At 56.5% G+C, this 23,276-nt stretch overlaps 2 protein-coding genes across 5 annotated transcripts in view; both read left to right on the top strand.

Annotated features, from left to right (window-relative positions):
- Nucleotides 1-8,043, top strand: part of TEX264 (testis expressed 264, ER-phagy receptor) — a 30,888-nt gene extending 22,845 nt beyond the window's left edge. For both annotated transcript variants that reach the window (XM_045530102.1, XM_045530103.1), the window contains exons 5-6: nt 4,067-4,235; nt 7,445-8,043. In XM_045530102.1, coding sequence (XP_045386058.1) covers nt 4,067-4,235; nt 7,445-7,737 — 462 coding nt within the window. In that variant the 3' untranslated portion in view covers nt 7,738-8,043. The remainder of the gene's footprint in view (nt 1-4,066; nt 4,236-7,444) is intronic.
- Nucleotides 4,779-22,051, top strand: GRM2 (glutamate metabotropic receptor 2). 3 transcript variants are annotated; one of them, XM_045530099.1, is made up of 7 exons: nt 4,779-4,783; nt 10,772-10,853; nt 12,550-13,135; nt 15,560-16,397; nt 18,506-19,581; nt 21,059-21,239; nt 21,481-21,930. In XM_045530099.1, exons 3-7 carry the CDS (start codon nt 12,686-12,688, stop codon nt 21,552-21,554), a joined length of 2,619 nt encoding a protein of 872 aa, XP_045386055.1. In that variant the 5' UTR covers nt 4,779-4,783; nt 10,772-10,853; nt 12,550-12,685; the 3' UTR covers nt 21,555-21,930. The 3 variants fall into 3 exon arrangements, with proteins under 3 accessions (XP_045386055.1, XP_045386056.1, XP_045386057.1); XM_045530100.1 differs by lacking the exon at nt 4,779-4,783 and having other exon boundaries at nt 10,757-10,853; nt 21,481-22,051; XM_045530101.1 differs by lacking the exons at nt 4,779-4,783; nt 12,550-13,135 and having other exon boundaries at nt 10,757-10,853; nt 16,106-16,397; nt 21,481-22,051.
- The last annotated feature ends 1,225 nt before the right edge of the window (nt 22,052-23,276 follow it).

Here is a 23,276-nt window from a genome sequence, read left to right as displayed (position 1 = left end):
AAGAGGCATGACCCAGTCCTTGGCCTGCACCCATTGCTTCCTTCTTTTGGAAATTTGCAGCCACCTCGCTCTGAGCAAACCTTGCCTCTGGGAAGCCTGGGTGTGGGATCCAGCCTCAGCTTCCAGCCTGGGCCTGACCTCTTCTGTGTTCCATCCCCTCCCCACCTCTAGCTGAAGCCAGGCACAGGCTGATATTCAGAGCGCAAACACTAAATAAGGATAGTTCAGGTCCTCTGTCTTACCTCCCTCCTTCCTCTCCCCTAATTCAGAAAGACCTGCCAGGGGAGGCACTGTAGGTCCTGTGGAGAAGCCTCAGCCCAACCTATTAGTCTGGCCTTGTTGTGGGAGCCCTGAGCTGAGTGGGCTGAATTCTTGCCCCCCTACCCAGGAGATGAGCTCAGCCTGAGGTAAGGAGTGAGTGTGTGGTGTGTTCTCAAGGTAGCTGAGGCAGTGGCACTGTAGCAGCCTTATGTGAGGTGGGTGATCTGCTCTTTCCCTTGTCTGCCAGCATTCCTGGGTGGGTGAGCTAGTGTTGGTGAAGGGTGGGGTGGTGGTGGGGAAGTGCTAGTGACTGAGGTCTCCTAGAAAGTCCTGCATTATGGGTGGTGTCTCCCTCTTGCTTTTGCCTGTGGAAGTTCCGGGTGAGAGGGAAGGCGTGGAGGTGTTTCTGAGCGACTGGTACTCTGAATCCAGTTTCTGGGAGCTCCTAGTGGCACCTTGGCATGATTTGCTGACTTTTTCCTATTAGGTGAAGAGGACTGTGGACATCTGCATTTCTCCCACCTTGAAGAGGGGCCTTATGGTCCCCTGAGTCTGTGTGAGGGAGTGAGCTGCTCTGGGTTGTGGGCTTGTCTGATGGCCAGTGGCTTCAGTGGACAGATCAGGTTGCCCTGTCAGGGCAGTGCTTCTACACGTCTCTGGCTGTCTGGCCATGGAAGGGGGTGTGCCCAGGGCCAGGATGACTCCAGGCCCATTGAGGCTCCTATACCCAGCAGTACCAGCCCAGTGTGGCATTGAATGTTGTCCTTGGCCATTGGCAGTCTGCTCTCCAAGGGCTCCCTGAGGCTAGCTGAGGGAGAGGCAGCTGGCCTCACCTCCCTCCAATGATTTTCGAATATTTACTGGCTCATTGACATACTGCCCAGGCCATAGCTCCTGCTGTGCAATGAGGACCTGAAAGCCACTCCATGGTCACCTTCTCCTTTCTCAGAGGCTGCACCTGGCTGGGAGGGAAGGGGCTTGTCCTCTCTGCCTGATCTCTGAGGGACAGGGCATATGGCTAGTCCTGTCCCTTCATCACCCATCTCCAGCCCCCACTAGACTCATTCTTGCTCAGTGTGCAGAGCATGGAAAGGACAGGAGTCTTCCAGGAAGGGCTACAGGGGCAACTATAAGCCCCTTCCCTGCCTGTGGGCCTGGGTTGGAAGTTCACCACTTTGCCTTCTTCCTGCTCCTTCTCCTCCGCCCCTGAGTCTGAATTTTGACAGGACCCAACATATGTTGTAATGATTTGGGGCTGAGAAGTCAATGGAATTTTAATTAGCTCCATATCACCCTCCAGTAGGGAGGACCAGGAGTCCCCAGGGGGCAGGGGGTAAGACTAGGCTGGGTTTGGGCCTAAGGATGCCCCTCTTGGGGTCTGGGGGCAGGCTTAGACAGCTGGTGCTCCCTGTGTGGGATGCTGTGAGGAGGGAGGGCTGGGCAGGGAAGGAAGCACTGTGTAGCCAGGCCACAGTTTTCTCTCCATCCTCTGTCTCCCCTGTTCCTCTGTTCTCCCCGATGGCTTTGAGATGAAGGCGATGGCAAGGATGGAGGATGCAGTTTCCATGGCAACAGGGCTGTCCACAGCCAGGCAACTTCAGAGCCGGGCTCTCTGGAGGAGGCAGATGCGCAGAGCAGCCGCAGAGCTGCCTCCCGCCTGCCAACAAGGGGGATGGCAGAGCAGGTGGCACAGGGTGGTTGCCTGGTGCTGCCCAGCCTAGAAGAGAGGCTGGAAAGAGCACTACTCCCTCTCATCATCCCTGTTATTGCCAAGCTCCTCCAGAAGGGAAGCTAGGGAGGTGGCTTGAGTGTCAGCAGGAGTTGGGGTAGGGTCCCCATTGTCCCTGGAATCTCTGGGCAGACACAGGCACTAGTCTTGGGAGCATCCCCAAAAGCTAACTGTCTGCTGCTCTTGAGATGACCAGTGGACATTCAGCTGCTGCCCATTGGACCCTTTGAATGCCCAGAGCATGAGGATGCTGATAAAAAGACCATGCCCTGACTGGATTCAGGGATCCTTTTCTCCCCTCTGGCTACCAGGGAAGGACCTGGACTTTCTTCAGGGAGCCTCAGTCACCTGGCCTGGTTTGCTGAGTGTGGCTCAGGTTTGACAGATGCCTACCTCCAAGTGCTGGCATTGGAGGGGCCCCAGAGCCTGATAGCTCCTTCTTCCTGACATTGTGATCTTGTTCAGCCTCTTCCTGAGGACCAGGGCCGGGGTGGGCATGTGGATGGGTAGAGAAACAAAGGCAGCCATCTGTGTGTTTAGAGATGGGAGAAGTTGGGGGTATGGAGAGCACTCAGGTTGGCAAAAAAGATTGGACTCCAACTATTAAAATTAATGACTTTACTGACCTTGGAAGCATCAGGGTTAGGGTGTTCCACTCTGGGGTGAGCACACGGAAACTTAGGATGCAAGGCTTTGTCTGGATCACTCACGGAGTTAGAGGCTTAGCTGCAGCCAGACCTGGGCCAGGCCTCTAACCCCCATGTGGCCTCCTAGATGCACCCCCCCTCCACCTAGCTGCTGAGGGGTCCTAGCTGGATAAACCTTTCAGGCTTACTTCTCCTTCCCTTTGTCCTCCGTGGGTTTGTTTTTACCCCTCTTTGCTTGCTTTAGTTGGAGGAGGTTCCTCAATCCTGCCTGGGTTGGCCAGGCAGGTGGACAAGTGGAGTCCTGGAGTGGCTTCTTCCCACCAGGCGATAAGTCTCTCATTACTGTTAAGTGGAAGGCTCATTTCAGAGATCGTGGTGAGAGCCAGGCGGGTGCTATAAATAGCTGTGTTGTGAAGGTTGGCGGGTGAGCAGTGACAGGGCAGGGGCCTCGCAGTCATCTTAGTGGGTAATTGTGCTCCATCTCAGGAAGGGAGAGGCGGGCTCTGGAGCGAGAGGCACTTGACCCCTGTTCTGATTGTTCCTGCCCGCCTCAGGGCAGCTCTGGCATGTCTGTGCCCCCTTGCATACATACTGGGGGATGGGGAGCATTAGGTTCATTGTCCAGGCAGAGGGAAGTGGACTGCCTGTCAGAACTTGGAGCCCTAGAAGCTGGTACTCAGCCCATTGGGTAATGTTCAGTGCTAGACCCACTTGTCCTGCCTGCACCTCCAGCCCAGGATCTGCCTCCTCCCCATCGGCTGAAACCGTGGGCCCAGGATTGTGGAGATGTGGGAACCACACCTGATGGGCTCAGAGGTTGACAATAGACTTGAACTAGCAGGAGAATGAATAAGAGTTAATGTGGGATTTAGCTGGCCTAGAGCCCCTGTCTAGAGTCTGTGGTAACATGTCGCAAGGGCAGGGGCTGGAGGCCTAAGGGGTACTGGCCTCCTGATGTCTGTGGGTCAGCATTTTCCAGAGTGGAGAAGAGGTCAGGGCTGCAGGGTCCTGGGATGAAAAGTCTGACGGGTGAGACCTTGGCTTGGGCACATGGGGTCCCTGACCCAGGGTGGTCCAGGGATGCTAAGCTTGATGGCTCTGTGAGACCTGTGCTTTCTGGAGTAGCCTATTGGTCTCAGACATACACATAGGATTAGCAGGATCAGATTCCTGGGTTCTTTTAGCACCTGCCCTAGGGTACTGTCCTCAGGACTTCTGCCTCCTCAGACCACTGCACCCTGGAGCGTGGGGCCCTGCTGATGTAGGTGTGCCTCCCTCAGCAGGGGTTTGAACTTGGAAGAGATTGGGGTGGGAGGCAGAGCCAGCCCCTGGGAGGGAATAGACAATAGATAGTTCCTGGGGCCACCTAGGTACAAGTGAGTCAGGAGACCTGTAGAGCTCATTCCACTTTTTACTACTCTCTGGCTAGGAGCGGAAGCTGTGTGCCCACCCTCGGCTGGAGATCTACCAGCAAGACCATATCCATTTCATGTGCCCGCTGGCACGGCAGGGAGACTTCTATGTGCCTGAGGTGAAGGAGATGGAGCGGAAATGCCGGGGGCTCCTGGAGGCCAATGATGCCCAGACGGACGGCACAGGTACAGAAGGTGGGGGTATGAGGGTGGGGCCTTGCCTGGAGCCCCTTCCTTCTGGACATCCAGGGATAGGGTTGAGGAGGCTCCTCCCTGTCTGGGCTGGCACTGTGCATGCCAGGCAATGTTTGGCAGAGGGAGGAAGGAGACCCGCTTACCCCAGGCCCCACATGCAGAGTTGCCTGTTTCCAGAAACATGGATCTACATAATTGTGGATTCACACATTACCTCCTGGCAACACAGATAGAAAGACCCTGCCTGGATTCTCTTCAGATGCAACAGGAGTGCCCTTGGAAACACAGATCACAGACAGCTGGATGCCCATGGGAGGGGGCTGAGGCTGCTCAGGAAAGGAGACACTTGGGTGGGGCTCATGAGGAAGTATGATTGGCACTGGATCTGGAAGGTAAGGAGAGGAATAAGGTGTTCTCCTATCCCCCAGTATTGCTCCTCCACCCCAAGCCAGCTGCTTTCTCCCTGCCGTAGAACAACCAGGGAGCATGCAGAGGGGAGCCAGGAGATCAATCCCTGGCACCTTCCACCAGAGCCAGCCGTGCACCTGCTGGCAGCCTTAATGATCCAGGTCCAGGCCAGTAGGCTGTTTGCTGCTCTCAGCCCGTCCCTCTGCCATGACTTGTGACCCCAGACTGTCAAGAGGCAAGGGGTCCTGCTGGTAATATCTCAGGTGGACCCAGGAGGCCTAATTCTTGTCTGTCCCAGTGGAGCCTTGTATGACTCTGGAAGTATGTGACTTCTTGGAGTGGTTCGGGGCTGTGGGGTGAGGGAATGTTCCTCTTCCCCTTCTTCTTTAGCAGACTCTGTGCCCATCCAGTCTTTAATAGCCAAGGTCACCGTAGAGAGACATGTGTCAGCAGGGGCTGGGCAGGAGGGTACTAGGAGGCAGTCTGTATTCCCTAGGGGCCTGTGTCTAACACAGTTAACTTCATCTGCCACTTAATTACCTCCATGGGGTACTGCTCCCTTCTGCCTGGTAATGCCCGGCAGACAATCTTCAGTGTCCCTACTGTGGGCACAGGACATGGCACAAGGTCAGCAGGCCCAAGCAGCCCCCAGGACAGAAAGGGAGAGTGCCTTGACCTTTCTGTGACCTCCCTCTGCTGCCTGCCTTCCTGCTCTTTTGCCCACCCAGCCAGCTTCTTTTCCTCCCATACACTGCTTTTCAGGGGTGTTGAAGGACTGCCCAGCACCCGCTACAGCTGGCTGCAGCTGTAGCTCCCATACCCCCTAGCTTCTCGGCCTGTCCTCCTTCCCACCAGTCTGCCTGCCTACTCCCTGGTGTGGGGGCTGAGGAGTCTGCCTACCTCTAACGGGGCCTGTCCTGACACGCGGGGTGGACTCCGGGTGTCAGCTGCCAGGTGCATGCCACTTACACAGCAGTATATGGTGTGTGCATGGCTGCCCAAGGCTTGGCCTGTCCCTGCCTGCCTCCCTGCTGTGGCCCCAGCTTGGGCTGGGAGGTGAAAGGGGTAATTAGCTGCCTTGTGCCTGTTATTACATTGATGTATTATTTAGCTCCGGAGAGGTGATGAATATTTGATCTCTTTGCACTGGCTCTGGGCAGAGAGGGAGAGTGGGACTGGAGTGAACATCCCTTGCCCCAGCAGCTCTGGGGATTTAGGTATTGCCTTGCCTTGCCTGGCATCTTCTCCTCAGGGACACAGGCATAGGACTTTGGTGGGGCTGTAGGGATGCCACTTCTCTGCCTCAGGCTTCTTTGCTTGAAGTATCCATAGGTCCCCAGGGGCTGTCTTTATCCCATCATGCTGAGCCCTGGCCTGAAGCAGGCACCCTTAGGCTCCTTCCTCTGATCACTCCTAGCCCAGGAGCTGGGAGGGAGGAGGAGGCTGACTGGGAAGCAGGCACTTTACTGTAACTGGGATCTCAAGAGAGCCATTGGGTGGGTGGGCAGGTAGGCTATGACAATGTAATGGGGCTGGGGAGAAACTATCCCCCTCCTTTGCTCCTTTCAGGCCTGCAGCCCCTGGGGCACTGATCATCATTTAGGGAGTGAGTGAGGGCCTGGAGTCATGACCTCAGGTCAGAAGGGACTACCCATAATTCAAAGCTCAGCCTAGCTTGGGCTCCCCCTACCCTCCTCACATGCCTCCACCCTGGGAGCCAAGCCTGGGGCTCCAGCAAGAACTACGGGCCAGCAGCCTGGCATTTCCAGGGCTTACCTCACCTCTGCCAGTAGGAGGGTCCAAAAGCCATCTTCTAGGGGCCAAGTGGACTGGGAGAACAGGCCCCAAATCCCCCCATCCCCACCCTAGGCCTCAGCTGAGGCTCAAGAAAAGCTTTAGGCTGAATCTAGATGCCAAGCAGTCCCCAGCTGTGCCTGGCTTGGGCTCCATCACCATGGAGACAGCAGCTGCGGAAGCTGGTCCACCCTTCACCTTTTGTGATGTTCGACAGCTGCCCCTCTTCCCCTCACACAGGAAGGGTGGCATATAGGCCTTCTCCAACAGAGTACTTTCATAGTCCCCCTTTGCTACCTTGTGGCTCAGGAAGCACCAGTGGGTGGGGGTGGGGGTGAGTAAGGGTTCCTCTGGGTCAACCTAGGTATAGGGGGAGAAAGCCCTTAAAATGCTTCATCCCAGCACCTTCCTTCCTTGTAACTGGTTGAGTGTTTCTCAGGACTTCTCTATCCACGTGGGCCAGAGGCCTGGATGCTGCTCCTTGGGGAGCCCTTCATGGGGGAGGGGGCTGGCTAGTAGGGCTCCTGATCCATTCTTCAGTCCTCATGCCCTATGGGCAATGTTTTATAGCTGGCCCTGGACAAACCTCTCTCCAAGCTTGAGATGGGGCTTGGAGGGGACACTACTTGGGTTTCTTTGTTCTACCTCAGCTCCTCACCTCCGGGCTAAGTGGCCCTTAATGGATGTTGTGGGGAGGGCAGCAGGCTTTGTGGGAGTGCAGGGAGCTGAGGCTAATTCATGGTAGGGAGAGGAGTGCACAGCTGCCTGTGCCCCTTCTTTCCCTCTTCCCTGTCAGTGCAGCCCCCATCAGGGCAGCTCCAGCCAGGGCAGAGGGCAACTGGAATGAGCCTCCTGAGTCAGGGGTGGCTGTATTATTCATGAGTGGAGTGTGTGTGCTGAGTTGCTGAGTTGGTGGGAGAGAGCCTCTCTCCTCTCCCTGGAGGAGAGGGGGTGGGGGTGGTCCTGGCTAACCTGTGCTCCCTTTATCCTGGCCATAGGAGCTGACACAATGAGTGACACAAGTTCTGTAAGCCTGGAGGTGAGCCCTGGCAGCCGGGAGACTTCAGTCACCACGTTGTCCCCTGGGGCGAGCAGCCGCCGCTGGGATGATGGTGACACTCGCAGTGAGCACAGCTACAGCGAGTCGGGCGCCAGTGGCTCATCCTTTGAGGAACTAGACCTGGAGAGTGAGGGGCCTTTGGGGGAGCCACAGCTGGATCCTGAGACTGAGCCCTTGGGGGCCACCAAGTGGCCCTGGGAGCCCAGTACTCCTGAGAAGGGCAAGGAGTAACCTGTGGCCCACACCTTCCTGTGGTGCAGTTGCTAAGGAACTGAGCAGACTCTCCGGCCCTCTTCCTTCACCACCCTGGCCCAGGCTGAGACTGGAGGTGCCTGGCGAACCTGACTTCCCCCATCACAGACTTCTTGCTAAGCCTTCTCCTCACTGCCCTTTCAGCTTTCAGGGCCAGAAGAGCCAGGGACTGTTTTCTGTACCAGCCCCTGGGGCTGCCGCCTCTGTTGTGGTTTTTTTTTTCAGACTCACGTTGGAACTTCCAGGACCCAGAATAAAGCAAATGATTTTCTTGTTTCACCTGGATTTGGCCTGTATATTTGTTTGTTATTTCCGCCTTGGGGAGCCCTGTGCTGATAGGCTGAGAGTAGGCAGGAGTGCCCCCAGCACAAGGAGAGGAAGAAATGGCCAGGTATCCTGGGGTGGGAGGAGGAGGGTTGTTGATCTTCCACTCCCTGCTCTGTGACCCCAATGGGCAACTTCCCCTCCATTGCAGCTGCCAGAGTACAGGCAGAGCAGGGCAAGGGGTGTGAGAGCTGAGCGTGTGGTGCCCTCCAGGGCCGGCAATAGGGAGCTTGCAGTCTGCCTGTGTCTGCCTCCAAGGGATGCCTTTGTGTCTGTGGCTTGGGAGTGCCTGTGCTCACGCTGCGACCTCCTCAGCAGGTGAGGACGTCCCTGCTGTGCTTGCCAGCACTCGTGTAAGTGTGTGTGCGCGCGTGCATGTGTACATGTATACTCACGTTTGACTCTTTGTAACCATGGATGGGGTTGCTGGCGGTGTTCCTGGGTGAGGCTGTACCCAAGTGAACATCAGGCTGTGGTTGTGGCTAGGCATAGTTGTATTTGAGTGGATGGCTGTGTGTAACTGTATATGGTTGTATTGTATACACAGGTGAAGCCAGCTAGCTGGGAGCGTCTCTCGGGGGGCTTTGTCCATAGACTGCTGTGTGTGGCTGTGTGTCTCTGTAGAACTGTGTGTGTATAGTCATGTATTCATGTGTAAAGCTGTGTTTTGCTGTGTGTTTATATGTATGTTCACATACAAAGCTATGGGTCTGTGCAGCTGTGTCCATGATTACAGCAGTATGTGTGGATGTGCTCATGTATACAGCTATTTGTGGCCATGTTCATACATACAGCTGTATGCATGTGGCTGTGTCCACATGTACAGCTGTGTGTGCGGGCATGTTGACATGTGCTTGGAGGAGGTGTCCACATGTGTAGCTGTCCATATGGCTGTCCGTGGTATGTTCATGTGTACTGTGTGTGTGGTCATGTCCACATGTGCAACTGTGTATGTAAGGCTGGGTTTGTGTCCTTGTCTGTGTGCACAGAAGGAATTGGTGGCTGCAATGCTGTGTGTGTGGCTGCATCTCCGTGTGCTGCCGTGGGACTGTGCAGTGTGCTTGCTGCAGGCTTCTCGGGCTGGTGCTGTGTGTGGCCATATCTTTATATATAAAGCCCTGTGTCTTTTCTGAGGCTGACTTTGTGAGTGGGCTGGGAGAGCTGTGTGAGTCTTCTCACCTCAGCACCCTCCTGCTGTCAACCCCTCTGCTCCAGAGGCTGGGCCCATCGCTCACCTACCCCAGGGAGCGGTTGCTCTGAGCCAGCCAGAGAGGGTGAGAGCAGCCGGTGGCAGAGCTGGAGCTGGAAGACAGCACGTCTGTCTCCCCAGCCTTGTCTGACAGCTCTGAACCCTCATCCTGCTGCCACCTTGTCTTCCATTAGTGACTGAGTTTGGGTTTGGGTTTGATGTGTGTCTGTTTTGTTTCAAAGCTGCATTCTTTCCAAAGCAGTGGGGCACTGGGTTTCTGTGTCCAGGGAAAAGCTTGTCTTTGGTGATGCCCCCTCCCCAACTGCCACACACACATGTGGGTGTGTGTGCCTGAGGGGCCTGGGCCTGGCATGTTCTTCAGCATGTGTCTGGGCTGGCCTTGCTTCCACTGACACCTGTGGAAGAAAGGGCAGTGCCAGGGGAACATTTGTAGGGATGCTGTGCCCCTTAGCACTTGTCAGTACATGTACATGTTGGGGGCAGATAGCACAGGCCCTCACATCCCCCCCAAATCCTTCAGCATAGTCTGGCACTGCAGCTTATCCACCACCCCCTATCCAGGGGTGTCCTTCCCTATCCTGCTGTGGGAGGGAAGAGTCAAGAGCATCTTCTCAGAGCTGTCCTCCCTCTGCTCGGGCTCCAGCTCTCGCTTCCTCCTACGCAGCAGCCGATTCCAGGAGCCTTTCCCTAGCCCCCTCCCCTCCCAGATCCCCCTGGCAGCCCCAGTGTGTCCCTCAGGGTTGACCCTAGTCCCTGGTTCTGCAACCCCTGCCTCCCATAGGTTGATATCTCTTTGCCATAAATACCCTTTGCACATAGGAGTGGGGATTAGTGGGTGGGGGTAGCAGCTTTAAAGGTCATCTAGGGAAGGGAGACTCCATCCTCCTCTGACCTCCCCTTCCCCAGTCTTTTACTCCTGGTGACTCAGGTCCAAGCTATCATGTGGGGCTGAAGACACCTTTCCCCACCTCAGGCCTGGGATGTGAACCAAGCTGAAGTTGCTGGGTGGGGAGGCTGAACTCCACCTGTCTCTCACTTGCCCCTTTACCCATCCTCTGAGACTCTAGGGGCCAGCTCTGCCGCTCTCTCAGACGGGAACCCATAGCACCATGCGTACCTCTCCAGCTCAATGACCTTACCCCCTGCCCCCGCTTCCTGTTCTCTGGGACCACAGCCTGGTTATGGGGCCAAAGGGGCCACGAGGCAGCTGCCCCAGCGCAGAGGGAGAGCGCCCGGGGATTCAGCACCACGAAGCGGACAGCTCTGGGCCCGGTGGTCCGGAGAAAAGCAGGAGCAGCTGGAGGCTGAGGGCCAGGAGCGGTGGCGGTGCCTGGAGGGAGGCGGAGGCCGGGTTGGGAGCAGGAGACCCGGAGTGGGGAAGCACGGAGGAGGGGCTGGGGGCGGGCCGGGGCCGGGGGCGGGGCGGGCAGCGGTTGAAAGCGGCTGGGCGAGCGGGCGGGCGGAGAGCGGAGAGCGCAGAGCCGGCGAGCGAGCGAGCGGGAGCCGGAGCCGGCGCCGCGCTCCACTCCGATTCTCTCCGCGCCAGAGCCGGGCGCGCCAGGTAGGGTGAGCCCGTGGTGCCGCGGCCACTGCCAACCTTTTCCGCCCTGACCCCACGTCCCGGTGCTCTGCGGGCCCTCGAGTTCTGGGGAGCCCGGGCGTCCAGACTGCGCTCTCTGGGAGCTCCGGGAAGCGGGAAGACAGCCCCAGGCGTCCCACCTTTCTTCCCCAGAGAACGCACGCCCTGCATCGCGCTCCCCGGTTCCTCCTGCTCCAGCGTCCTCTGGTCCTTCTTTCTGTCTGTGCCTCCGTCTTTGTCTCAGCCTTTCGGGCTTGCTTGCTCCCTGCCCAGATTTTGTGGCCCAGGCCCTCAGCTGCCCGACTCCTGGGTTCTGTCCCCTTCCCTGCCTCTGAGCTTCTGTTCGGGCCTCCCCTGTGGGAGGCTTGTGGTCTTGACTAGTTTTGGCCTCAGCCCCCATCGGGGTTCTTGTCCCCATCTGTGTTGGTCTTTATCCCTGTTTCTCTCCTGTTTGTCTGGTTGAGCTGCTTCTTTTTGGGTCCCCATAGGAGCTTAGTCCCCCTGCCCTGGCACCAGTCGGGCATAAGCTCTGGGGAGCTGAGGAGGCAAAGTGAGGAGCCCCAGTCTCAGTGGCCAGGATGTGGGGTCCTCGAACTAGTTGCTGCCCTTCTTCAGCCTCAGTTTCCTTTCCTGTTCTGAAGAGAGATGTGTATCCCTCTCTCGGCCTTTCCAAGCCTGCGTGATTGTAAGAGCCTGCGTGGGGGGGTTTGAGAAGGCAACTGGGGTACGGATGACAGGATGCAGAGTGGCAGAGGGAGGGAGGGCTCTCTGAGGGTCAGGGCCAGGGTGGACAGAGCCCCAGAGCTGACGATGGAGAGATTGGAAATGGTGACTTTCTCTGCTGGGTTTGGAGTGAAGAGAAAACGGAGGCACAAAGTCTCAAACAGCCTGCTACGTAGAGCTAGGGAGTCCAACTCTCACCCGCAGGACTGTTGGGAGACTGTCCCCACCCCTGACACGCACATATGCTCACATCTACTTGCCTCGTTGACTTAGGACCTGTGGCCACTTGGGTACCCTCCCTGGGGCCAGCCATTCCACCTTGCTGTCACTCCCAGGGCTTAGGGTCTCTATTCCTTCCTCAGTTGGGACACTCTGGGAATGGGTTTTTAAGAACCAGAGGCTGGGACCCTTAGGTGTTCCCCTGGGCTCCAGTATCCCCAGGAGGTGGAGGCTGTTCAAACACTTAGAGACCCTTCCCTCTCTCTTCCCTGGTGGATCCTCAGACAGCAGTGCCCCCTCTCTGGAAATTCAAGGCTCAGGATGGGGACTGGGCCTCTATGTTTGTAACTTTGCTATGGCCTCTTTTGCAAAGGTATTGACCTCAGGGTCCCGTGGGTTTGTGCAGGTCTTGGACACCTTCTGTTTTACAGAAGGCTAGATGTTGGCTGGGGTCTCCTGTCTTCCGCCTGTGCCTTCACTCCTTGCCTCCCTCCCCTACTGCTGAGTTTGGTAGGGGCACAGGGCCCATCTCCAGCCCAGATTAGGACAGGGCTGAGAGATAGGCCCAGGGGTGTCCCAGGAGCTCCTCAGCCTTGTTAGTGACACCACCCCCTCCCTGGCTCCTGAGTACCTAGGAAACGGGTGTGGGAGAAAGGGGAGGCAAAGTCAAAAGGGGCAGCTGCTTCCAGGTTCCACTTCTCCCTGTCTGTTTGTCCATCTCTCTATCTCTCTGCAGGAGCTGGGTCCCTTCTCATATCTCTTCCTGTCTGTCCTTTCTTGGTCCCTGTTTCCTCCTCTCTTTGCCTTTGCTGCTTCTACCCTCATCCCCTGGAGACCTAGGTCTGCTGGAGCCATCTATCCCCTTTGGGGCCATGGGATCGCTGCTTGGGCTCCTGGCACTGCTGCTGCTGTGGGGTGCTGTGGCTGAGGGCCCGGCCAAGAAGGTGCTGACCGTGGAGGGGGACCTGGTGCTGGGGGGGCTGTTCCCAGTGCACCAGAAGGGTGGCCCAGCAGAGGACTGTGGTCCTGTCAATGAGCACCGTGGCATCCAGCGCCTGGAGGCCATGCTTTTTGCACTGGACCGCATCAACCGCGACCCGCACCTGCTGCCTGGCGTGCGCTTGGGTGCGCACATCCTCGACAGCTGCTCCAAGGACACACACGCCCTGGAGCAGGCACTGGACTTTGTGCGTGCCTCGCTCAGCCGTGGTGCCGATGGCTCACGCCACATCTGCCCTGACGGTTCTTATGCCACCCACAGTGATGCTCCCACTGCTATCACTGGCGTCATTGGTGGCTCCTACAGTGACGTCTCCATCCAGGTATGTGGAGGCTGCCCAAATGGGGAGTTGGGAGGGAGGCCAGAGGTGGTGACCCAGAATTCCCACTGATCAGGGGCTCCTGGGCTGACATGCATTGGAAGAACTAGAAGCTTCCTTTCAGTAGTTTTTTTACAGAAGACTAAGAAAGTGCCCTCGTCAATAATGGGGCTGCTTTTTAGAGGTCGCAAGAGAAATACCCTACTCCCACCACATGTAACCCTGATTTTAAACAATGCTGAGAGGCTTAAATAGCCAGGCCTCTGGAGTCAGCCCTCTGGATTTGAATCCTGGTTCCCTGCTTACTAACTGCATGATGCTGGGCAGGTTATTTCTCTTTCTGTGTCACGGTTCCCTCCTTTCTACTTTTAGGTTTGTAGTGGAAATTACTGAGGTGATACATACAAAGCATGTTTTAAAGGGTCTGGCAAGTTATAAAGGCGTAGTCAACATTAGCTGCTCTTATTATTAACCCAGTTTACAGATGAGGAAACCAAGGCTCAGAGAGAGGCATGCCACAAGTCAAGGCAGTGGCGGAGGAGAGGTATGAAATCAGGGCTGTCGGCCAACGGCCCCCTGATCTGTCAGATCATCTCTTCCTGGATTGGAGAGGGGAGGAGGGAGAGTAGCTAGGAGTGGCCAGGAAGAGAAACAGGAGGAAGAGAAGGGGGCAGGGGAGAGGGTGCCCTAGGGTCTTCAGGGGGTACAGAATTTGAGGAGGTGGGAAGGTGGGGAATCAGTGTCCCTCTCACCTCCTGCTGTGCCACAAGGGACCAGCAGAGGGTGCTCTGTTGCTCAGCTTCCGCAGAGGGTGCTGGCCCCACCGATGTCCCTCATCTGCTCCTTGGGTTGTGCCCAGCCGTGGTCCTCCCCTTCTCTGACTGGGTCCCACTTTTCACCCAGATCCCGGGCTTGACAAATGCCCCTCATATGCTGCTGGAAGATGAGGCCAGAACTAGGATTGGGGCTGGGGGACATAAGGGAGCCTTGGCTGGGGCCCCAGCTTCCTTTCGGAGGCTGGCTGAGGGCACTGCCATCAGGGATAGGGCCAGAACCCCAACCTGGAATGTTAGTTCAGAAGAAATGAAGCAGACATGGGAATCTGAACCATGGAATCAGCTTCTGGCCTGGGGTGGGGAGGCCTGGCCACTCCCCCCACTGCTGGGAGTGGATTATCTGTCCTGCTACTCCCTGCTACTAGAGGTAGCTAGGTAGCAGCTTGGACAGGTGTAGCTATGCCAGCACCTACATCTGCAGCCCTGGCTGGGGGCAGAGATGGGTGGGCAGCCTCCTACCTGCTGATGTCCTCAGGAGCCTCTGGGGTACTTTCCCAGTGTGCCTTTCTACTGTTCCCTTCAGGGCCCCATGCATTTATGTCTAGGAGCCCAGCTACCTCCTTGCCATCCTGAGCTGCCTGCCTCCTGGAGCAGGGCCCACACCTCAGCACTGGTCTGCTTTTCCCTTGTCCTGGTCAACACAAGGCCCAGCCCTGCATCCTTAGGCCGTGCCTGCCTGTTAATGACTCCTCCTCATTCCTTGCCCTCTCTCTTGCCCATATCCCTACCATCTTCTGTATGCCAGGCACTGTGGCTTCCCATGCATTGCCATTTTTATCTGCTCAGCCGGCAGAGATGTGAAACTGAGGCTCAGTTTGCCAACTCCAGGGACACAAAGGTAGAAAGGGTAGGAGTGGGCATTGCACCCTAGATGGTCAGAGTCACAGCCTGTGTCCAGTTGGCATTACAAGACTTAGCCCTCTCGTGTGGAACATGGGCCGTGCTCTGCTTTCACCTACTCACCCTCTACCAGGTCCTTGGCTAGGCTCTACTCCTATGGGCAGGCCCAGGACTTGAAGGAGGGAGATGGGTTGCTGAGGCAGCCAGTGGTAGAGCAGGGAACCTTGTTTATTTCAGGCTCACGCATCCAGTGAAGACCAAGCCTTGGGCTACCAGGGCCATCAGACCCTCAGATCTGGGTCTCTCTTCCTGGGGAAGCTTTTTACTTCTTTCTCCATCATCCCATCAGGATTGACTCTGGGGAAGGGTTACCTGCCCCCAAACAAGTAGAGAGCTGAAGACCATCCAGATGCCATCTAGTGCCTCCCTCTGCCCCTGGTGTAGCAAAGTGCCAACCTCTCTCTACCCCAGGCCTTCCCTTGGCTCCCCTGCCATGTGTCTGAAGAGGGACAGCAGAGGGTATCAGGTGTGACTCAGGACCATGGTGCCTGGGCCCAGCGTCTTCTCTCTCCTAGCGTTTGGGAAGGAGTAGAAAACTCCCTACCCCAGGGGGAAGACTCATCAAGTCAGGATGCAGGCCTTTTGCTGAACTTGTGGATAATTGACATAAAAGTCTGCTAGCTCTGGGGGATGCATCTATCTCTCGTGTTTGACCTGGCCTCTGATCTTTCCCTCTCGACCCCTCCCCCAGGTGGCCAACCTCCTGCGGCTATTTCAGATCCCGCAGATCAGCTACGCCTCCACCAGTGCCAAGCTGAGTGACAAGTCCCGCTACGACTACTTTGCCCGCACAGTGCCCCCTGACTTCTACCAAGCCAAGGCCATGGCTGAGATTCTCCGCTTCTTCAACTGGACCTATGTGTCCACGGTGGCATCTGAGGGTGACTATGGTGAGACAGGCATTGAGGCCTTTGAGCTGGAGGCCCGTGCCCGCAACATCTGCGTGGCCACCTCGGAAAAAGTGGGCCGTGCCATGAGCCGTGCGGCCTTTGAGGGTGTCATGCGAGCCCTGCTGCAGAAGCCCAGTGCCCGCGTGGCTGTCCTGTTCACCCGTTCTGAGGATGCCCGTGAGCTGCTTGCTGCCGCCCAGCGCCTCAACGCCAGCTTCACCTGGGTGGCCAGCGACGGCTGGGGGGCCCTGGAGAGTGTGGTGGCAGGCAGCGAGGGGGCCGCTGAGGGCGCCATCACCATCGAGCTGGCCTCTTACCCCATTGGAGACTTTGCCTCCTACTTCCAGAGCCTGGACCCCTGGAACAACACTCGGAACCCCTGGTTCCGTGAGTTCTGGGAGCAGAGGTTCCGCTGCAGCTTCCGGCAGCGAGACTGCGCAGCCCACTCTCTGCAGGCTGTGCCCTTTGAGCAGGAGTCCAAGATCATGTTTGTGGTCAATGCAGTGTATGCCATGGCCCACGCACTGCACAACATGCACCGCGCCCTCTGTCCCAACACCACTCGCCTCTGTGACGCGATGCGGCCAGTCAACGGGCGCCGCCTCTACAAGGACTTTGTGCTCAACGTCAAATTTGATGGTAATGGTCTGGCTAGTGTTCATCGGCCTGCTGGCTCTCAGAGGATGAGGGCAGCAGGCCTCCAGTTTCCACTGCTAGGCTAAGAAAACATAGCATAATGGAAGTAAAGGACTTTCTGGGGTCTGGTGTCAGAGCCAGGACAAGGACAGCTAGGCAGAGAGGACTCCAGCTGGAGCCAGGACTGAGGTTCCACTTTCGGAGACCCTTCCAGAGAGAAGACCTCTGGCCTGGTCCTGCCACTTCAAGGGTCTCTGGCTCCTGCTTGGGCCTTGCCCTCTATCTCCTCTTTCCTTATCTTGCCGGGGGTGAAGACCAGAGGACCTCAAGTTCAGGCAACAGTGACAGTCAGAATCAGGGTGGGTTGAGGGTGGGCATCAGGATGACACTCTATATACAGGGAAAATGCCTTTTCTTTTCTTTTTTAATTTAGAGACAGGATCTCGCTATGTTGCCCGGGCTGGAGTGCAGTGACTGCAGTGGCTATTTACAGGTGCGATCATAGAACACTACAGCCTCAAAGTCCTGGGCTCAAGCGACCCTCCTGCCTCAGCCTCCTGAGTAGCTGGGACTGTAGGCATGCCATTGTGCCTGGCTTCAGGAAAATTTCTATTCCTGATCTTAAATTTTCTACTCAAAGTGGCCAAAGTTCTTGAAACCAAAAGTTATTTTAATAAAAATACCATTTTTAAGAAACACGAGTGCTTCAGAATCATCACCATGCTACAGGAAGAATCCCCGTGGGAACAGTGGGAGAGGACGCCAGAGCTGACAAGCTCAGAAGCACTGGCCCAGGGTTAAGATGAACGGTGACTCCAACAGGACTGGCCTTCAGAATTATGCTGAGTCAGGGTTGGGTCTGGGGTCCAGCTGGGTTGATGTTAAAAAAACAAGGCTAGCCGGCGCGGTGGCTCACGCCTATAATCCTAGCACTCTGGGAGGCTGAGGTGGGCGAATTGTTTGAGCTCAGGAGTTCGAGACCAGCCTGAGCAAGAGCGAGACCCTGTGTCTACTAAAAATAGAAAGAAATAATATGGACAGCTAAAATATACACAGAAAAATTAGCCGGGCATGGTGGTGCATGCCTGTAGTCCCAACTACTCCGGAGGCTGAGGCAGGAGGATTGCTTGAGCCCAGGAGTTTGAGGTTGCTATGAGCTAGCCTGACGCCATGGCACTCTAGCCCGGGCAACAAAGCGAGACTCTGTCTCAAAAACAAACAACAACAACAAAAAAAAACAAGGCTAAATTCAGCCTGCTGGGCTTGAGTGGAATGTATGGTAGGGCTAGAGTTAGACTTTGAGAACTTTGAGGCTAGGTAGAAAGAGCAGAGGCTTGGGGGACGGGGTTTGAATCTAGGCTGTACCATTCACTCACGGCCCCTTACGCATGTCATCTGCATGCTCAAACCCCGAGTTCTCCCTGGGACCAGGGCTGGCTGTAGTCCAGGCTCCTAGCCTGGCTGGGAGGTGCAAGGTTCACAGGTCAGGGAGAGTGAGGGTGGAGAGTGGAGGTGATTTTCGAGCTGCTGAGCATATTCTGGTGAATGGCAGTGGTTGCAGGTGACCACTGAGGCTGGGGCTCAGTTTGCGCTGGGATGAGTGTTAGGACTGGTGGGGACTGGAGCTGGGGTTGTTGGTAGGATTAGTGGGACTAGGATTGTACCCAAAGCTGGATGTAGCCCTGGAGTTTCTGTGTTAAGTCTAGGGAGAGGGCTGTGGTAAGCATTGTGATAAAGTTGGGATTTGGGGCCTGGGTTGGAAAGTGTTGGATACTAACTAGATCTAAGGTTGAGTGTGGGGAGTCATGGTTGGGGGGTTGGTGTGGGCATTAGGTTTGTGGAGATGCATGGTTCCTTAAGGCTGGGATTACGTTTGGGGATTCAGGGTTGGGGATTGATGTTGGAGTTTAGGGTAAAAATTTGTTGTAATCTCTCATTTAGAAAAATGGCTGGGGTCAAGACAGGCTCTAGTGTTAGGGTAAGGTAAGGTTTAGAAGGGCTAATGATGGCCTTTGCTCTGGGGTTTGGGTTCCATATTAGGGTGGGGGGCTGAGGTCATATGAGGATAACCCACCAGTGCAACCTTCTCTTCTCTCCCTCCTCCATCCCAGCCCCCTTCCGCCCAGCAGACACCCAAAATGAGGTCCGCTTCGACCGCTTTGGTGATGGTATTGGACGCTACAACATCTTCACCTATCTGCGGGCAGGCAGTGGGCGCTATCGCTACCAGAAGGTGGGCTACTGGGCAGAAGGCCTGACCCTGGACACCAGCCTCATCCCATGGGCCTCCCCCTCGGCCGGGCCCCTGCCTGCGTCTCGCTGCAGTGAGCCCTGCCTCCAGAACGAGGTGAAGAGCGTGCAGCCGGGCGAGGTCTGCTGCTGGCTCTGCATCCCGTGCCAGCCCTATGAGTACCGGCTGGACGAGTTCACCTGCGCCGACTGCGGCCTGGGCTACTGGCCCAATGCCAGCCTGACTGGCTGCTATGAGCTGCCCCAGGAGTACATTCGCTGGGGCGATGCCTGGGCCATAGGGCCTGTCACCATCGCCTGCCTGGGTGCCCTGGCCACCCTCTTTGTGCTGGGTGTCTTTGTGCGGCATAATGCCACGCCCGTGGTCAAGGCCTCGGGTCGGGAGCTTTGCTACATCCTGCTGGGTGGTGTCTTCCTCTGCTACTGCATGACCTTCATCTTCATTGCCAAGCCATCCACAGCAGTGTGCACCTTGCGGCGCCTCGGTTTGGGCACTGCCTTTTCTGTCTGCTACTCAGCCCTGCTCACCAAGACCAACCGCATTGCGCGCATCTTCGGCGGGGCCCGGGAGGGTGCCCAGCGGCCACGCTTCATCAGCCCCGCCTCGCAGGTGGCCATCTGCCTGGCACTTATCTCAGGCCAGCTGCTCATCGTGGCTGCCTGGCTGGTGGTAGAGGCACCGGGCACAGGCAAGGAGACAGCCCCTGAGCGGCGGGAGGTGGTGACATTGCGCTGCAACCACCGTGATGCAAGCATGCTGGGCTCGCTGGCCTACAACGTGCTCCTCATTGCGCTCTGCACGCTCTATGCCTTCAAGACCCGCAAGTGCCCCGAGAACTTCAATGAGGCCAAGTTCATTGGCTTCACCATGTACACCACCTGCATCATCTGGCTGGCATTCCTGCCCATCTTCTACGTCACCTCCAGCGACTACCGGGTGAGCCACCTGCCACAGAGGGGGGAAGGGGTAGGACACCAAACCCTCTGTTTCCTGGTGTCTTATTTAATCTACTGGATAGCTCAGAGGCTCCAAAGGTTAAATGCACTCTCAGAGGCCCACAGCTTGTGTGGACCCTAGGGAAGGGCAGAGTGGGGCCTAGGGAAATGGCCACGGAGGTGGGGAACTTGAGTTAGAGAACTGAGAAGAGATTTCAGGACTCGGATGTCACCTGCCACTGACAGGATGGCTGCAGAAGGGGTTGAGAGATGAAGCCTGGGAAGGCAGGAAAAGTGAAGCAAAGGGGGTTGGGGAAGGAGGTCCACGGTGTAGGGTTGAGAAAGGTTAAGGCAGGTGAAAATGTATCCCAGTTGGTGGCTTCCAAACACACTGTGTTCCAGCTGGCACTGAGTGTCTGAGTGGGTCTCCCCAGCTCCCAGGGGCAATGGACACTTCAGATGGGATGGTCAGGGAAGGCCTCTCTGGGGAGGTGACAGACAAGCTGAGCTCTGAATGATCAGAGGATCATCTTGGTTAATCCTCATGACTCATGACTCTGGAGTAAGCTCCATGGCTCTCCCATTTTACAGATGAAGAAACAAAGACTCAGGGAGGTTCAATCTCTTGCCCAAGGTCTCAGCCTAAGAGAACAGAGCAGGGTCTGAACTGCAGGAAAATTGAGGTGAAAGCCCTGGAAAAGGCCCTTTCCCAAGGACAGAGGTGTGGTGGCACAGTGCCAGGGGCCAAGGACTGCTGGGCTTGGCTGCTCTGCTTGCACCTGCTGGGCCACCTGCTTGAGTGGTGGAGACCAGGGCTGGGGAGGGAATCTGCTCTGACTCAGCCTGCATTTGCATATGATTTGCATTTGCATGCCAATCATAGGCAGCTACAGTCTCACCTGGGACACGGTACCCACACATGCATGCTCACACATGCACTTGTGCACCAACACACACATACCTGCACACATGCAGATACACACATACACCATATCTCTACATGCACGCACACGCTCCCTGGCACACGTGGTACACACACATTTCCCTGCCTACACATGCATCCGTACTCATGCATCACATACTCACACCTGCACACTTATACTCACACACATGTATACACTTAACCTCATACATACACCCACACAGATATACACATATCCACATGCACACCCTCCATACATGCACCTCCCCCACACATGCACACACCCCCATGCGTACATTCACCCCTGCATGTCCACCCCCTCAGCTGGACCTCTGGTCTCCCTGGGAAAATGGTCCACTGAGGCTGCCCCTAGGGCTGTACCCAACCTTCCTAGAAATCCTTTGGGACTTGGCACATGGATCGTGGCCCAGTACTGGATGCTATGGTCTCCCCCACCCTTTCCCCCACAGCCCAGGCAGGGAGTCTGGGGTCAGGTCCCGGCTTTTGGGATAGACTCATCCTGACCTGTGCCTGCTCGCCCACTCACCCACTGCAGGTGCAGACCACCACCATGTGCGTGTCGGTCAGCCTCAGCGGTTCTGTGGTGCTTGGCTGCCTCTTCGCACCCAAGCTGCACATCATCCTCTTCCAGCCTCAGAAGAACGTGGTTAGCCACCGGGCACCCACCAGCCGCTTTGGCAGTGCCGCTGCCAGGGCCAGCTCCAGCCTTGGCCAAGGTTAGCGTCCTGAGCTCCCCTTTCTACCTGTACCCTCTCCCACCCCAGCTCCTCAGGCATGGGGGCCACTCCTCAGGTTGGTGAGATTTCTTGCCTAAGGGTGGGGTACCCCCCAGATGACGTGACAGGAGAGGTGGGGAGAGAAGGGGTGATGCTTCCCTCCCCAGCTCTGCTTCCCCTGCTGCCTGTCCTCCTTGGAGGGCCTCAGGGTCAGCCCCAACCTCCAGCTTCCTTTTCCTAGGCTCTGGCTCCCAGTTTGTCCCCACTGTTTGCAACGGCCGTGAGGTGGTAGACTCGACAACATCATCGCTTTGAAGACCCGACACTCCTGCCCTGACATGGCTGCTCCCTGGAACCCAGCGCAGACCCGTGTGCAGGGCCAGGAGGAAGGTGGCTGGAGCACTGCAATAATGCCCACCCCATGTTCACCCCCAAAGTCACTTACCCACCTACTTGCCCCAACCCTTCAGAGTCAGAAGTCAGGGGCCTTGGCCAGGGAGCCTCTGCAATGACCACCAACTGCCCTCGCAGCTGTGTGTCCTCCTTGCCAGCCCCGGGGCTCAGAGGGAAGCGAGCCAGGGTCCACTCTGCCTTGGAGCGGGGTGGCTGAGGACTGCAGGCCCCAATCCCGACCAGCAAAGGTGCTTCCAGCCCAGCCCCTCCCCAATTCTAGGGCCTTTTTTATTTTTTATATAAGTTACTCTGGGATAGGGAGGGTGGTTATTGTGGGGGCCGTTCCTCCCTCTGCACAGTAGTTTGTCCTGTGGTTTATTTTGTATTACCTGTAAATAAAGTGTCTTTATTTTAAAAAAATCACTCTTTGCCCTGGACCCAGGGAGGCCCCTCCTACCCTCCTCAGCCTCCCAACTTTCATTCTGCTAGTGTTTGACTCTGATTTGTGCCCGATCCTAGGACCTGCCAGCCACCAAGACAGACCCAACCATTCCTGGAGGGGAGATGGAAAAGGAATAAATCATGTTCCCTTAAAAGGAGCCACTGCAGACTGGCCCAGGCACTCCCGGGTGAGGGCAGGAGGTTTAAATGGACAGGCTCCTCTGGCCGCCCAGGGGAGAGGTTTCCCTGGGGATCCAGCCTCCAGGACAGTGTGGGTGGTGGGGCAGGAGGGCCAGCTGGCTGTGACCCCGGGAATGGTAGGCTTGTCCATGGCTGGCCTGCCTGGCATTTGGAGGAGCCATTGGCCATCCGTATGGAGCCAGGCTGAGCATTTGATGCAGAGGGAACAGGAGGCCTGTTCCTGGGATCTGGCACACTTGCAGCCAGAAAGGGCTGTGGCAAGGGAGGGTGAAGCAGGGAGGGCAGAGGAGGGGCAGGTGGACAGGCCACCTGCTGTCAGGCCTGGTAAGGAGTCAGGGAAGGGAGCCTTTCTCCAGTCCCCGGTGGAGCTCTGGCCTGGTGGACGGGTTGTGGAGCCCAGTGCCCTTGGGCACCTCCGGCATTTGCTGTTGGGGCTCACCAGCAGAGGGCGCCAAGGCACATGGCTCAGGCCTGGCAACAGCTGCCCTCACATGGCCGAGGGCACCCGGCACCCAACCAGAAGAGAACATGGCAGCCTTGGGGGAGCCCCGAGACTGCCCGAGGGACAAGGTCCTGTATAAGGAGAGGTGCAGGCCAGGGACACTTGTTCTCTTTGAGTGAGCTCATTTGCATCCACAGGCTGGCAAGGCTGTGAAAATCTGGGTTTACAATTTGAAAAATAGAAACAGAAAAATGAAAAAAAAATTGTAGGCATGGCTTCTTCTTTCCAACCAACATCTGGGATGGAGGGATGACAACCAAAATACAGAAAGCCCAGTTAAATTTGAATATCATAAGCAATGAATGCTTTTTTAGTATAACTGTGTCCCACACAATATTTGGGACATACTTATACTAAAATTTTTTGTTGTTTATCTGACATTCAAGTTTAACTGGACAGCCTGTATTTTTATCTGCTAATTTTGGCAACCCTATTGGGGTGATCTCTATTCTAGCTCCCTGGGCCCGAATAACACAGGCCTTGGTGCAGCCCCCAGTGGC

This window comes from Lemur catta, chromosome 18, assembly GCF_020740605.2.
Source record: "Lemur catta isolate mLemCat1 chromosome 18, mLemCat1.pri, whole genome shotgun sequence".
Classification (NCBI taxonomy): Eukaryota; Metazoa; Chordata; class Mammalia; order Primates; family Lemuridae; genus Lemur; species Lemur catta.
Note: the sequence above shows the minus strand (reverse complement) of the source record. Positions and strands in the feature narration are given on the sequence as shown.